Source organism: Vicugna pacos, chromosome 15 (genome assembly GCF_048564905.1).
Source record: "Vicugna pacos chromosome 15, VicPac4, whole genome shotgun sequence".
In the NCBI taxonomy this organism is placed as follows: Eukaryota; Metazoa; Chordata; class Mammalia; order Artiodactyla; family Camelidae; genus Vicugna; species Vicugna pacos.
In genome coordinates this window covers 44039692-44055780 of record NC_133001.1, presented here as the reverse complement: position 1 = coordinate 44055780, position 16089 = coordinate 44039692, and the positions used below count along the sequence as shown (strand labels likewise).

Sequence of the window (16089 nt, the reverse complement as noted above, 5' to 3'; positions counted from 1 at the left end):
GTGGGTTTGCATTCGAAAGCAGGTGCCAAGCCATCGGGAGGCACCTAAGGGGCCTTAGATCATGGTAGATACTCTAGCTTGAAAAGAAATCAACTGTTGAGATTTTTACATAGAAATGGACCACTCACTCATCTGAGGCGCTCTCCAGCCCCCTTACCACCCCCTAGGTGCTGGTAAGTAGCGGGAGTTGGGAGCCTCTCCTATATTCGAAGATGTTGGCGCTACTTCCTGTCAAAGGCAGGCGGAGAGCGCCCGCGGGATGGAGGGTGGTCCTGCGGCCCAGGCGCGGAGTAACCCAGGAGACAGGGCTACCCGCATGCGCACTGCACCTGGGCCGAGCACTTGGGCTGTTTTGAAGCCACTGGCGCTCTTAATCTGACTGTCCCTTTGAATCATTTTGCTCTGGAAGAAGCAAGAAGTTCACGTGAGGAACCGGGAGCTGGGTTTCTGCCCTGTCCTCAGGAATGGGGTAGGAAGTGTGAGAAGTCAGGATTGTGGGGGAAGCACATGGTCACCGAATAGTGTCACCTGGTAGGCCCTGGTTTAGCCCTTAGACGCCTGATTTCACCATTGGTGAGACTGGTTTGCATTGAGTGTCCCCCTACCTTTCCATTTGGCTACTGTCACCCTTACTCCTCCTGGTCCTCCAGGCAAGCTGGGACCCCCGTTTCCTGAGTGCGTGGGCACACCTTTACACCCATGTTTGTCTTTTTCGAGTGTCGCCGCAGCCTCAGCTCACTGCTGGTCACAGCGTGGGCCTCGGTAGGGCCCAGGAGCTGCCGTGGGAGGCACCTGGCCCGGGGGCTTCTCCTGAAGCCCAGAGTGGGTGTGTTTAACACCTGAGGGATAACCAGCTCCCCAGCTCCCACGCTCCTTCCCGCTGTCACACAGCCGGAGTCTTCCGAGCTGTCTCATTACACGGAGGAGCTGGTCACTGTCCCCCTGCAGGAGCCTGGCCCTCCTTTAGGAATGGGAGGGAGAGGGGACCGTGGGGAGGGGAGGGTGGCGAACTCGCCTAGCCCTGTGGTTTCAGCCTGACTGCTCCCCTGGGTGGGCTCTCCCCGCGCAGCCATGGGTGGAGCCACGGGGTCCCGCAGGCAGCGGACAGGGGTCTGCAGAACCGTGTGCCTGGGGAGGGGGGGGGCGCCGAGAGCCAGCTGTGGGGCCTCTCGCTTCATTCCAGTCACTGCCCTTTATAAATATTTATAGCAGTTCTTCTACTAAAAATAACATCCTGGAGCCCAGGGAGGAGGAAAAAATAAATGAAAATCACCGAGAATTGGGATTGATTATCCTGAGTGCCGGAGCAGAATGGACCCCGAGAGGGAGAGGCTGGGCGAGCGGCATCCGGGCGGCGCTCCCCCTGGCGGTCACGGTCAGCGCGCCCCGCGGGGCCAGTCCGGGGCTCCGGGGCTCCGCTGCACGGGAGCCTCCCGCACCGCTACCGCAGCTGCCGCCGCCGCCGCTGCTGGAGGAGGACTCGTCCGGGGCTACAGTGCAGAGCTCTCTCTGCTCCCGCCTCCCGCCTGGGCTGCAGGGCAGCAGCACCGAACCCGGCGGAAGACTAAGCAGTGAGAGAAAGGAAGGCTATTTTTAGCACTGTGGCCAGGGTGTGAATGTTTGTAGAACTGAGTAAGGCCCGAAGCTGTCTTTGCACGACAGAGGGGAGAAAACCTGTTGGGTTTCTAAAGGTCAAAGGTCGGGAGGAAACTTGTGCCCCACTCCCTGGGGAGCACCCCGCGAGCTGGTCAGAAGCCAGCAAGAACTCCATCAGGTCACACACACAGGAGATTCGTGCTGTTTCTTTTCTCTTTTCAACCTCCAGTAAATTCCTGGTGCAGCGATGAGACTGTGCCCGGAGGGGAGTGATGAAGATGCTAGTTCATGCAGGACTGTGGAGGCGGGGGCACGCCCGCGGCGGCACCAGGGCTCCCTCCCACTTCCCAGCGGCTTGCACGTCCCTCTCCCCCGCAGGTGGTGACGTCTGGCAGCCTGCAAGCCTGGTCCAGGTGTGCAGTGGGAAAATGGACAGGAACGCGCCTCTGTGGGAGGACCTCGCCTTCTCGTGTCGGTGCCAGCTGACTTCACGTCCCCTGTGCCTGTGTGGGACAGACACACTGTGACTCACGGGCACTGCCAAGGGTCTCTGAGCAAATGCTGCCAATGTCTGCTGGGGACAAAATGTACAGGGATGACGATGACGTGGTTGGGACGCTTATCTTTCAACCTGGGATGTGCAAAGAGCTGACAGTACTCATGCCCCCTTTTAGGGAAAAGGGTGTTCTCTTTTCTAGGAGTACCTTGAGTCTTTGAAGTCTTCGCTTAGGTCACAGGGTCAGGAAATGTTTCCAGGAAGGAAAGAACTGTGTTTGCAGTGCAAGGTTTGGAATGTGGTGGTTTTATGGGAAAGAGAATTGTGACTGAGGAGAATGGCAAAGAGGTCGGAGATGTGCCGTGAAACACTGAGTAGAAGGGGAGGAAGCCTTAGCTTCATGCCCGAGGACAGCACAATGTAAGGGTTCATGAAACTGAGCCACCTGAGTTTTTATACTTTTGCTTGTCCACTACTGGCAAGTTTCTCCTAACTCCTGATGGGTCAGAGGACAGCATTAGCAGCAGAAGACCCAGCTCTGATTCCAGGTCCGGCACCAAGCTCCTGGGCAGTGGGCCTTAGTTTCCTCGTGTGCACGGAAAGGGAGTGGGCCAGATGGCTGCCACGCTTTCCTTGTCCCCCAGTTCCTCTGCACCCCGGAGAGAGGGGCTCTGGCAGGCTCCCCAAGGGCAAGTCAGCTCCTGACTTCCTCCATGGCAGCGGCAGCCAAGGCCTGCTGTCAGGAAGGGCCTAGCCTGCGTGTGCAGTGAGCGCAGGGAAAAGCCTGCCCCGGCATGGGCGGCTCTGTGATTTCCAGAGCAGCGAGAGAATGTCTGCAGCTCGAGTGCCGCCCGTCTTCAGCCTGCAGGATCCCTGAGTCAGTGGAGGCTCAGAGACAGGTGGTCCCGGGGTGCAAGGACAGAACCAAGGGCCTGGTGCAGATGGGGGAAGGCGGGGTGTCAGGAAAAGGCCCGGAGGCTGCTCCAGAACGAGACTACTCAGAAGGGCCTGGGAAAGTTCCTTTTCTGGATTATGAGCTGCAGCCCTGGTTTTTCTGCTTGGAAGATCTGCAACTGAGGAAGATGGCCTAACTTTTAAACACAAGAGGTGGGGGAGGGGACGGAAGAAAAGACTGAAAAATAAAGAGAAAACTCACGGCTGCACCAAAGGCATCTATCCTTGGAAGAACTCTCTGAACAGACTGGCTGTCCAATTATTTTCATCCCTGCTTTCAGCATGCATGCCCAGAAGCTGCACTGCCTTGAAACTGGGACTAGATAAGAGTTAAGGTCCTGAGATGGAAAAATGTGAAAGAGTAACTCCTAAAGTGATGGCCATTTGCTTGTGGGGAAGTCTGTACTTTTTATGAATACTTTAAGGAAGTGAGAAGGTACAGCTTGGCCAGGCACTGTGGGAAACGGTTTGGTCGGCTTTCTGGGGTCCGTTGGTCTTACACGACAGAAACATGTGGCAGGTTACAGCTCTGGGTGACAGAACCCCAGGGATGCACGGACTGTGGTTTGGACCCCTAGAGAGAAATGACAGTAGCTGTGGGAAATCAGGAACAAGGAGGCATAGGCAACCCTGGGAAGTGACCTCTGACCCCTGCCCCCAGAGCCTGTTTCAGCCAGCAGTGTCTGCTCTGCCCCCTGCTTCCCGACACAGGTGACACCAAGGCCTGCCTGAGGCCCAGGCCTGGGGCAGTGCAAGACGTCCTGGGTCCGGGCATGGAAATGGGGCCAAGCAGGTATGCCGGCGGGCTACACACAGAGAACACGTGCAGCTGAGCACAGAAGGGAAACCCTAACTTGGCTCTCACGTGGTGGGTGGCTCTGGCTTGGGACGTGTGACTGAGGAAAGGGAGGACGGAAAGGGGCGGTGGGGGAAGGCGGAGAAACCCGTACTCACCCGCGCTTCCTCTCTGTCCTGGCTCCTCTGCTAACCTGTGCAGCGGGGACACAAACAACAGACCACGGTCACACCTGGGGTCTCCTCCGGGCCTCCCTGACCCACGTGCCCATGGGCTCCCGGGCTCGCCTCTCCCCTTTGCTCCTTGTAGGTTGACTTTCCCCGACCAGGTATGAAAACGGGGGGTCACACTACCTATAACCAGCAACTGCAACTGACATAAAACAGCCTTGGAGACAAGAGCCTCGCAGGAGGAAGAAAATGGTAACACTAAAATGGAAACGAATGCACCCGAAATCTAGGGAGCCGCTACATTAGTGGGTACAGCCCACCTGCTTCTGAAAGTGAACAAGGTGAAAATGTTCAAACTTTGATAAGAACCGTATTTCCTTCCTGCAGACGTATCTGCTTGGGAATTCTCAGTCATACTCTTGCTCACCCTGGAATCTTGAACCACCGCCTGGAACCTCAAAAGCCTGTACCTGTTCTCACCAAGGACCGCTGCTCGCAGTCTGCCAGACGTGCACCAGCCTTAAGTGTGCAACCTGGATTTACAGCTCCCAACACCGTGGTGGCAGGTTCTGGGAGAGGTGATTCTGAAGGACACAGGAGCGTAACATGTGGCCTGGGAGGAGCTGAGATGAATTTAGGGCTCTGATGTCATATGGGGGAAGTTATGTTCACCTGTGCTTCATCTATGTAGCCCTGGTGATAAGTACCACTCAAGGTGAGGGGCTGCAAGCAGGAAGGTACCCCGGCTGGAGCAGAAGCATTCCCCAGGATGCAGCAAGACCGAGCGCCGGGGTGGGGCAGGGCGAGGCCCGGGGCAGGGGTGAATGTGGCTGGGAAGCCTGGCTTGGTCATCAAGTCCTCAGAAATGTCCATTTGGCTCTCACAGTTTCTGCACTGAGCAGACTGCATATGACAGGGTGCCGACCAAGTTGTTTTCATGTTATGTCAGCATGATTCAACCCCCAAAGAAGCAAATCTTTTTGTCTCTTTGTGGTTGGCAGTTACGTTGCTCTCGAATGCCTAGGTGACAGTAGTTACTGCTACCTCAGTCTACGGTAAAATCTCACGCCAAGTTTACAGTGGAGAATCAGAAGGTCCATCATAAAAACACTTGGTTTTACAATTATACCCACGTAACAGCTACAAGTTAGCTACAGGGGCATATCTGAGGACCTATACAATGTTGAGAGTCAAGCTTTGTTTTTAAACCCTACCCATCTCTCATCCCAACTCATAACACTCTTCCCCTTGGGGGCGATACCTAAAAGCCACAGAAATGAAAATTCAGGCATCCTTACAGAAAGGCTTCCCATAGACATACAAAGCAGGAGGGACAGAAAGAGATGTTGACAGGGCAACACAGGAGCAAAGACAGAGGGCCCCTGGGGCCAGCAGGTACCAGACAAGGGAAACCGTACCCAGTCCCTACGTGAGACACAGCCTACTTCCAGACTCAGGACTGCGGGCTGGAGTCTATGGTCAGGGCAAGGCCCAAGCGGTCGGGGCAGAGTCCTCTGTGTGCTTCGGGGGAGTGGGGGAGACTGAAGAGAGGCCATGGGAACAGCTATGGGGGAAGGGAGGGTATAAGGGAAGAGAGGCCAGAACAGCAGCTGTTATGTCTTCAGCCAAGAACATTCCACACGAATGCCGGGGTCTGGCTGGATGGTGTGTGTGTGCATGCGTTTGTTTGCAGCTTGTGTTTACAGAAGTGTCAATCTATCTCTGTGTCTCCTCTTCTCGTCACCTCCTGCATCACAACCCTTCTGCCTTCTCCTAGTGCCCTGTCGGCCCAGAGAAGTCAGTCTTCTCTCCATTTCTTTGCAGCATTTCTAGATGTTTCAAATACTGCTGCCCTCTCCTTCTGACCTTTGGACGGCCATGCCAAATACGTCATTCTCATCAATTCATCATACTATTGTCCACTTTCTCCCAGGCCTCGCTCTGACTCACTCGATGATTTCAGCACCTGGAGTATGTTTTTCTTTTTCTCCCCATTTCTTCCTTGGCAATTCCAGTGTCCTTGCTGACAAACTCCAAACCCACCCTCTCTTGTCCGCACCAGACCCTACGGGCAAACACTCCAGACCCCGCCCCTCAAGGTGTGCCCCCCTCCCCATCACAGTCTCCCTTCCTGCATCCACGGCTTCCTACCTTCCTTAAGACTTCTTTCACTTCCCTCGGTCTCCCAGTCTGCTCAGACTAAAGCCTGGGCGCTGGCGTTAGAGGTACCTGGGCTGAGTCCAGGCTCTGTCACTCACTACTTGGGCAAGTTGTTTAACCGCCCTGAGCCCTGTCTGGAATCCTTTCCTCCAGGGGCTAAAGAATCAAACAGGAAGGGTGTGTTACGTGCAGAGCATCCAGCAGGGACCTGGGCGAGCTGGGCTGGCTCCTTCTCAAGCTCCACCCCTCAGCCTCCCCAGGGCGGCCACCCACCTCTCTCCCTGACAACCGGCTCTCCAGCACACCACCCTGTTTAATTCCTTAGATTTGTGGATTTACTTACATCCCACTACGTGCTAGGCACTGTTCTAGGCACTGGGGATACAACCTGAACAAAACAGACCAAAATCTCTGCCTTGTGGAGCTTACATTTTGAAGGAATCCAGTAACAGATGTATTAATATGTCACAGAAATAAGAGCTAACTCTCAAATGTCCAAAGAGCATTGTTATCTGTTCAAGGTAACGTAGAAACATGAAGATTAAGAGCATGAAGTCTGGAGTCAGAAAGACCCAGTTCAGATCCAATCTTTACCACTTAATAGCTACACGATCTCAATTTCTCTGAGCCTATTTCCTCATCGGTAAAATGGAGATATTATTATATTACACACCTCACTGGGTTGTTGAGGACTGAGTAAGATTAAACATGGAAACCATTTAGCACAGCTCTTTGAACATAACAAGTTATTAAGGAGGTTTTGGAGACAATAAAATGAGGAAGGCATTACTGTCCTTTGCTGATACCTTTCTCTATTGCTTTTAATTCCTCTGAGAAGCCACAAAACCATTTGGCTGTTCTGTCCACAGCAATCACTTCCTTTTCACAAACACTTCTTGCATTTATAATCCTACACTCAACGTCTGACGACTAACTTTTCCTGCCACTTCATTTTATCTCTTATTTATTTTCCATATTTTAATTTTGCTTTCCTATAAACTCCCGGAGGCAAGAGGTTATATTTGGTTTTGACTTGGATCCACCTCCTGTATCCCCGCCACCCATCTCTCAGAGCGTCAGGAAATCAGGAAGCTTTTGTTGATCCACTGACATGACCATCTCTAGAGAAAAACTTGACGGTCAGCTGGGAACAGCAGGGAGAAAGAACGGTAGGGGTCTGAAAGCTTTGGGGAAAGGTGGCAGCCGGAGGAAAGGCAGAAACAAAAGGGCAAGGTGGGTTTCGTTCAGGGACTGGAGCTCTGGCTTCCGTTCAGACTAGGGGGTCCTGTGGAGCTGCCTTTACCTCTGTCCTTCCCATTCTGCATCTTCTCTTCTTCTTCCTCTGCACCTTCCTCTGCTGTGAAAACAAGTCCAAGGAGGCCAGTGACCCTTCAGCACGGTATAAGCATGGCAGGAGGGAGAAGGGAGTAACTTGGGAGGCGTGGGATGAAACCCTAGCTAAAGGCTCACGGCTGCAGGCCTCCAAGGGTGCTTAAATCACCTAGCCTATAGCACCCACACCCCAGTATTGTGTCCCCATAAGCCCTAAGCCCAGAGAAACGTGCAGTCTGATGTCACCCACGTGGCTGCTGGCTCTGTTGCTGGCTTCCCTGAGGTGATGACATCCACCAGGGATACAGCCAATACCTTGCCTTCAGGTTCAAGAAAATAACTGTAAACGTGCCTGGCAGGGAACACCTAGATGAACACTGGCTTCTGTTAAAAAAACAAATCTAGAGATTTTAGCTGACAACAAACTTAAAATGCCTGAACAGTGTAAAGTGGCTATGCGGGGAAGGGGAGTGCTGTCTAAGACTGCTTTCCTGGGGGGCTCACCCAGGGAGGTGGCAGCTGGCTGTGCTCTGCAGGGGGAAGACCCCTGCGACGTGCAGAAGGGTGTCGGCCCTGGGAACTGGCTCTGAACTAGGGCCTTGAAACACTTGGCCACATCCTGGTGTGGGCAGGCAAGATGGTCCAGTGAAACCCACATGAGTTACAGCTGAAGGAACGGTGACCAGTTGCCCAAAGTGGGGAAGGCGGAGGGAGAACCCTGCCATCTGCCATCAAATACTTGAAAGGCTGACGTGAAGAGGAGGGACTGAGCTCAGTCTGGGTCACTTCAGAGAGTGGAACGAGAATGCAGGCATTACAGACGGGCAGGTTTTGGCTCCCTGATAAGGAAGAACTTCCCAGTGGGGAGAACTGGTCATGAATGAGCTCACTGGAAATATTCAAACAGAGGACTTACACTGAGCAGCAAGTTGGATTAAATGACTTCTAAGATCCTCTCCAACTCTAAGAGTCCGTTATTTTTGAAAGCATTTCAAAAAAGACGAGGTGGGCAAGCTATGGTCCACACAGTACGTCCGTGCTGTGCAGAATACATGTAAACACAATGTGAACATCTAATCTCATCCTCACAGAGACCTTGACAGTGATGGTAAAATGGTGCTGGTGTCGGGCAAGGCTCTTCCACTCATCGAGAGACTGCAGCCTTGCACGTAAAGGGCGTTTACTTCTGTGTTTTATAGAGACACTGTGCCACGTGTGGGCCTAGTCCACGTCTCCCTGTGGACTTCAGGGCTTGGGAGAATGGAGCATCAGTGAAAGGGGCCCTCGTGGGACTGGAGATTTGACACCTTGTCCTGCGTGGGGATAAAGGCAGTGTGGTGGTAACAGCATCAGCTTAATGTTCAGACATAAGCTCTAAGACCAGCTTTGCCCCTTCAAGCTGCACAATTTCAGGCAAATCACTTTTCTGATCACCACTCGCTGCATTTCTAAAGTAAGAGGAGTAGACAGTGTAATCTCTAAGGTACCTTCTAAACACACTGCATAGTTTTGTTAAAAACCATCCTTTCCTCCTATGAGAGATTGCTGGGTGTCCCCATAAACTTACTTTTTTAGGAAGCTTTTTTGTCTCTATGGGCTTTGTGTTTAATGATACCCAGTTACCTCTCAAATCAGTGTGATGAGCTCACGAACCACTTATTTTGCACAAACCCCAAGAAGTGGCCACAAGGCACAAGTGTGGTTAATTTCCATGGCCTGAAATCCCCTAGGAAATTCCCTCCAAGAGTGGGATTTCTGGCATCTGTGGGGAGCTATATTAGGGAAGGGACTTTCTAATCACCCATGACGTCAGCTCTTCGGTTTGTGTGTGTGGAGGGGGCAGTGCTTCTAACGGGGGCTGAGAAACGGTACCAGACTGGAGACAGCGTCACCATAACTCCCAGCACAGGAGAACTGGCAACCTGTCTTAACTGCACTGGAAAAACCAACCCAGGCCACACACTTATTCTCTTCTAAACAGAAACAGCAGATTTGAGAGCAGTAACACCACAGGTGTGTGCGTTCTCCTATGAAGGTCTGAAGAAACACCCAAGGCTTGCCTTCCCTAAGAGCATGGACTGATGATTTCAGTGTATGTGTTCGAATAAGTATTTGTGTCTGAACAGCCCACAGAAAAACTGCTTTGTATTTTTATTTAATAATCTTGTTAAGCTAGCTCAAGGTATTTAAAAGCACTACATTAGGTGAAAAGAAACAGAAGAGGGCCATCTGTACGAGTGACCTACAGCACTTAGGAAAGGAGTCTGTTTGTTTAATATATAACATGGGAATATGACCACTGTAACAAAAAATAGTAAAATATCTGGCAGCTACAAAACTGATGGAATCATGGGGATTCTTAAGATATGATGGTATGGGAACAGCCTTCTATTTTTTCTCTCCTTCCTTGGATTTATGTAAGGGCAAATATTCCATGAGGTAAGGGTCTCTGGAAAATCACTGAAATAGCCAGGTGACAGACAGAAGGGAGTCACAGATAAGACTGAACATGAGGAGTGAAGGAAGCAACAGATGCGGGTCATGAACTTCCAGTGAAATCAGAGCCTCTTCGTGGACAAAAGGAGAGAATAGGGTTTCAAAACCAAGTCAAATAGGAGAGAGCAGAGAGGCAGTGAGAGAAAGTCCAGAAGCTTTTGTGGCTGATTCGGTTCCAGTCATCCAGGAAAGCTCCGGAATGAGACAGCCGAGCAGGCCTGAGGAGAGAGCAGCTGCGGACGAAGCACAGATGGAAGACAAATTAGGTGAGGAAGGGGCCTGACTGCACCGAGAGGTGGGAATTTCTCTCAAGTCTGCACTGTGCTGCACCAGGCGTGTTCTTAAGAGAAGCCTAAACGCAGGACTGCCGCTACGTGGTCCCGCGTGGGAGCAGCTCTGGGTGGGGAGCCAGCGTGTCCTAGAAGGCAAAAAGACCGCAGGGTGACGGGCGGCGGCCTGCGCTCCGGGGCGACGTTTTACCACGTGGCCAGGCGGTGAGGAGGGCCTGGGTGCAGAGGGGGAGACGCGAGGCTGGGCGGGAGCTCTGGGCGTCACCTGAGTGGAGCTCCTTCACCAGGGACGACATGGTGTTGGTGATAGAGTCGGCAGCCACCAGCAGGTCATTGTGGAGGTTCCTCCTCGTACCTGAGGGGAGTCAGAGCAGATGGCGATGCCAGGTGGGTGGGTGGGGAAGAGAGGGCTGAGCAAATGCCTCGGTGGGTCGGGCCCTCGGGTGGACATGGTGCGCACTAAGGGGAGAGGGGCCACGCAGCTCCGCCCGCTCCCAGGCACATCAGGAGCATCGGGTACCCAAGTCCATGGTCCTCCCTCTTCTACACCTGCAGAGCAGGGCCCTGTCAACTCCATGCTTCTCAGCCACAATCAAGAGTTGGGTTGCTCCCAGGTGCTCCTAGCCTAAGGCAGGTCTTACTCTCCAGCTCCACCTCCGCCTCCCTGTGGAGTGAAGTCTCCATCGGAGCCTTCCTCGTCTTCCCCCAACCACGTAACACTGCTGGCTGTCAGCTCCGCGGACAAGGAGCCTTCGGCAAAGTCTTACTTAGAGTTCCACTCTTCCTTCTCTTGCTTGCTCTAAAGATTTTGCAGGCCGACACATGACTTCGGAATGAATCCATCAAATTCCTCCAGAGGAAGCAAAGCCCAAAGGACAAGGCACTTCCCACAACCCGGGGAAAAAGAGCACAGAAGCCCAGGAGGTTTGTACTCAGCACACATACAAAGCCTGCAGACCTCCACTGGACACCAGCCCATCTAATGAGAAGGGGTCAGCATTTGACTTACTTTTACTGTATATGAAAATTGGATCATTTAAAGCTAAGCGCACAAAGAAACTGGAAAAGTCTCAGTAGGAATCTTGCTTGTGCTTCCAATCCCTTTCTGCTCTCCATTATCTCTGCTCTCACACTCACCTTGGGCGAAGGCCTCCTGCATGTCCCCGCTGCCCAGCGGGTCCTGCGGGCAGTGGGTGGGGGTGGAGCCGGCCGACGTGGAGCGCACGGGCATGGGCATTGGGCGGCCACCTCCATGAGTGGGCGATGTATGTGGCGATCCTGTGGCCTGAGCCTGGGAGAATCAAAGAGATAAAGGATATTATCTCGGATGTCTTACCTCTTTGAGGAGGGGGAAAAGTCTTTTTTCTCAGTCTGAGCCAGCCCAGGGCTTCAGTTCAGTGGTGCCATGCACTCACTGCACTCCCATGTGAAAGGAAGGAGTCAGGCTGCCTCCAGGGCTGGAGAGAGGAAGAAAAGAAAAAAAAAAGGGGAGATGAGGAGAGAACAAAAGGGGAGGAGAGAAAAGAGAGCGCGAGAACACTGCAAGAATGGACAGAAAGAGGGAGGGAAAGCACTGCAGAGGGAGGCGGAGGCCCTGCAGGTGGCCAGACTGAGCAGAGTGGCTGGGCAGAGGATCAGGGGTTGGGGGTCACACAGCTGGAAATAGTACACCAACAGCTTTCATTTTTGTTTGCAAACACATTCATGGGCACTATCTCATTTGATCCTCACAACAACTTGTGAGTAGAAAGGACATACATTTTTGTATCCATTTTATTGGAGAAAACCCAGGATGAAGAGAGTAAGAGCTCTGTGTCAGGCCGCGCAGCCCGGCAGTGGGAGGGAGTGGAACGAGCCGTTCCACTCCGAGGGCAATGACAGCGGCCCAGCACCTCTGCAGCTGCCAGGCCACAGGGACACACGCCACCCACACCCGCGTCTGCGTGTCGGGAGCCCAGCTGCAGGCTGTTCCCTGGAGCCGGCTCATCCAGCTGTCACACTGCACTCGCCACGCACACAGTGAGGTCTTTCGCAGGCCATCCAGTGGGGACTGGGTGAGGATGAACACATGTTTAGTGGGAACCAAACTTTCCTTGTGAAGGCTCTGGTATAGTTTTGGAGAAAGCTTGGAGCAATGGGATAAAATTTTGAAACTTCTGTTAAAGGGAGCTCGCTGAGATCTGGGCTCTGCTGCTCTTCAGAGGAAGGGCAACTGAGTGTGGCACGTAGGCTGGGCTTTTCTGTGGAAGCAAAACGGGGAAAATATAAACCAAAGTGTGCAAATGAGTTCAAAGGAAGATCAGTCTCTTTTGGGATCTAGCTCAGAAACCCCACATACAAACAGCATCTGCCCCAAACAGGCTGACAGGCTGTGCGCAAAGCATCACCTCAGTGCTTCAACCAGTGTGAGCGCTGGGCTACATGGAAATGGTCTGTTGTCCATCGTTCACTTTGATTCGTGTGTGCATTTTTAATTTGAGAAATTCAAAAAATATGAAAAGCTTAGAAGTAGAACATTACAGACCACCCAAATTGATAATTGTTAATATTGTGTCAAATTTATTTCAACCTAAAAACACAGCAGATAAATCTGAAGACCCCTTTGTCTACCAATTCTTTGAATCCCCTCCTCTCTTCCTTTCAGAGGCAACCATTGTCAAAGATTCTGGTGTGAAACTTCTTCCCTATGTGTACATATGTAATTATGAATAATAGATGACATTTCATGCTTTTAAGTTTTGCACGAATGGGTATCATACTGTACGTAACATTTTCCAATTTGCTTTTATCGCCTAGCATACGTTTTGAGATCTTCCCATGATACAAATAAATATGAACTTAGACCTTACCTAACATATACAAAAACTAGCTCAAAATGGATCATGCCAAATGTAAGAACTAAAACTATGAAACTCTTAGAAGGAATGATTAGACAATGACTTTTTAGCAATGACACAAAAAGCAAACACTAGAAAAGAAAAACAGATACGAGGGACTTATAATTAAAAACCTTTTTCAAAGGACACCTTTAAGAAAGTGAAAAAAGAACTCACAGAATGGGAAAAATTTTTGCAAATCATATATCTGATAGGGGACTTATATCTAGAATATATAAAGAACTGTGACACTGAACAATTAAAGGACAGATAACCTAATTTTAAAATGGGCAAAGGATCTGAATAGACATTCAAAGAAGATATACAAATGTCCAATAAACACATGAAAAAATGCTCAATATTATTAGCCATTAGGGAAATGCAAATTAAAACCACTATGAGATCCAACTTGACATCCACTAAGATGGCTACAAAAAAAAAAAAAAGACAGGTAATAACACACGTTGACAAGGATGTAGAGAAACTGAGACCCTCATAAACTGCTGGAAGGAATGTAAAATGGTGCAGCTGCTTTAGAAAACAGTCTGGCAGTTCCTCAAAAGGTTAAACATTGAATACCATATGACCCAGCCATTCCCCTCCTACATGTATAGACCGGAGAGAAATGAAAACATACGTATACATAAGAAATTGTACGCAAATGTTCACAGCAGCATTATACATAATGGCCAAAAGGGAAAACAAATTCAAATGTCCATTGACTGTTGAATGATTTCAATACAATGTGGTACATTCTTACAATGGAATACGATTAGGTAATAACAAGGAATGAAGTACTGACACACGCTACAACACAGATGAACCTTGACAATATTATGCCAAGTAAAAGAAGCCAGTTACAAAAGACTACATGTTTGATTCCATTTATATGAAATGTCCAGAATAAGCAAATCCACAGAGACAGAAAGTAAATTAGTGGTTGTCTGGGGCTTGGAGGCTAGGGAGGAATGAGAAGTGAGTGCTAACAGGTATGAAGTCATTTTGGGGGTGATTAAATGTTCTAAAATTGATCATGCTGATGCTTGCACAACTCTGTGATGATATTAAAAACTAGTGAATTGTACACTTTAAAAGGGTGAATTGTGTGGTAGATGACTTATATCTTAAAAAAACTATTATTTAAAAAAATGCCACAAAGAAAAATAAAAAGATAAGCCATAGGCTGGAAAAAATAATTGAAAGTTGTTTCTAATGAAGAAATTGTGGATCTTCATGATTTTTTGGATTTGACACCAAAAACAAAGCCAAGAAAGGCAAAATAACAAGCAGAGCTACATTAAACTAAAAAGCTTCTGTAAAGCAAAGAAACCATCAACAAAATGAAAAGGCAATCTACTGAATGGAAGAAAATATGTGTAAGTCATATGTGTGATAAGGAGTTAATATCTAAAATATATGAAGAACTCATGCAACTCAATAGCGAAAAAGCAAACAATCTGATTAAAAAATGGGCAGACGAACTGAACAGACATTTTCCCAAAGAAGACATAAAATGGCCAAAAAGCATACAAGAAAAGGTACTCAACATCACCAATCATCAGGGAAATGCAAATCAAAATCACCATGAGATATCACCTCATATCTATTAGGATGGTTATTATCAAGAAGAGATAAGTGTTGGCAAAGATGTGGAGAAAAGTGAATACTTGTGCAGTATTGGTGAGAATGTAAACGGGTGCAGCCACTAGGCAAAAACAGTACGGAGGTTTCTCAAAAAATGAAAAATAGAACTACTATATGATCCAGCAACCCCACTTCTGGGTATATATCCAATGATGAAAACAAGATCTTAAAGAGATAGCTGTACCCCTATGTTTACTTGTGTACTGCAGCATTATTCACAATAGCTCAGACGTGGAAACAACCTAAGTGTCCATCAACAGATGACTGGATAAAGAAGATGTGGCATATGTGTACAATGGAATATTATTCAGCCACGAAAAAGAAGGAAATCCTGCTGTTTTATTTATGCTATGTGAAGTAAACCAGACAGAGAAAGACAAATACTGCATGGTATCTGTATGTGAAATCTAAAAAAAAAGTCAAACCCAGAAACCAAGAGTGGAGTGGTTGTCAGGGGCTGAAGGGTGGGGGAAGTAGAGAGAGGTTGGTAAAAGTGTGTAAACTTTCAGCTATGAGGTCTGAGGAGCTAATGTAACATGGACTATAGTTGGTGACACACTATTGTATAGCTGAAATTTGCTGAGAGAGAACAACTTAAATGTTCTCACACACACATAAAAAGATAAATATGTGAGGTAATGGATGTGTTAATTAACTAGATGGGGAAACCCTTTCACCATGTACATGTGTATTAAGTCACTACAATGTGTACTTTAAATATCTTCCAATTTTATATAGCAATTATACTTCAATAAAGCTGAAATAAAAACAGAATAAACTATAAAAAAAAAAACTTGTGTCCAGAACATATAAAGACTCTTATAACTGAATAAGAAGGCAAGACAACCCAATTACAAGACAGGCAAAGACTTGAATAGACATTTCATGAAATAATATGTACAAATGGTCTGAAAATCACATGAAAAATGCTCAACATGGGTACCCACTAGGGAAATGAAAATTGAAATCACGAAAGATACCACTTACCCACTAGAGTAGCTACAATCAAAGCGACTGACTAGGCTGTGAGGAAACGAGAACCGTTGTACACTGCTGACAGACTGTAAAATGGAACCACCACTTTGGAAGGCAGTTTGGCAGTTTCTTAAAATATTAAATATAAACTTACCATACGATCTAACAACTTCACTCCTGAGTATATACCGAGGAGAAATAAAAACCTATGCCCACCCCAAACTCGTACACAAATGTCCATCAGCAATTGCTGAATAGGCCCGAAGTGGAAACAACCCCAAAGCCCACTGACTGCTGCATGAAC

General features: G+C 49.2%; 1 protein-coding gene across 12 annotated transcripts in view; it reads right to left on the bottom strand.

The window, feature by feature from the left end:
- Positions 1 to 1791: 1791 nt before the first annotated feature.
- Positions 1792 to 16089, bottom strand: part of DTNB (dystrobrevin beta) — a 209628-nt gene continuing 195330 nt past the window's right edge. For 5 of the 12 annotated variants that reach the window (XM_072938083.1, XM_072938082.1, XM_072938090.1 and 2 more), the window contains 2 exons: positions 11428 to 11581; positions 10241 to 10645 (listed from right to left, as the gene is read on the bottom strand). In XM_072938083.1, the coding sequence (XP_072794184.1) occupies positions 10419 to 10645; positions 11428 to 11581 (381 nt within the window). In that variant the 3' untranslated portion in view covers positions 10241 to 10418. The other 7 variants (XM_072938085.1, XM_072938093.1, XM_072938088.1 and 4 more) reach the window with 5 other exon arrangements.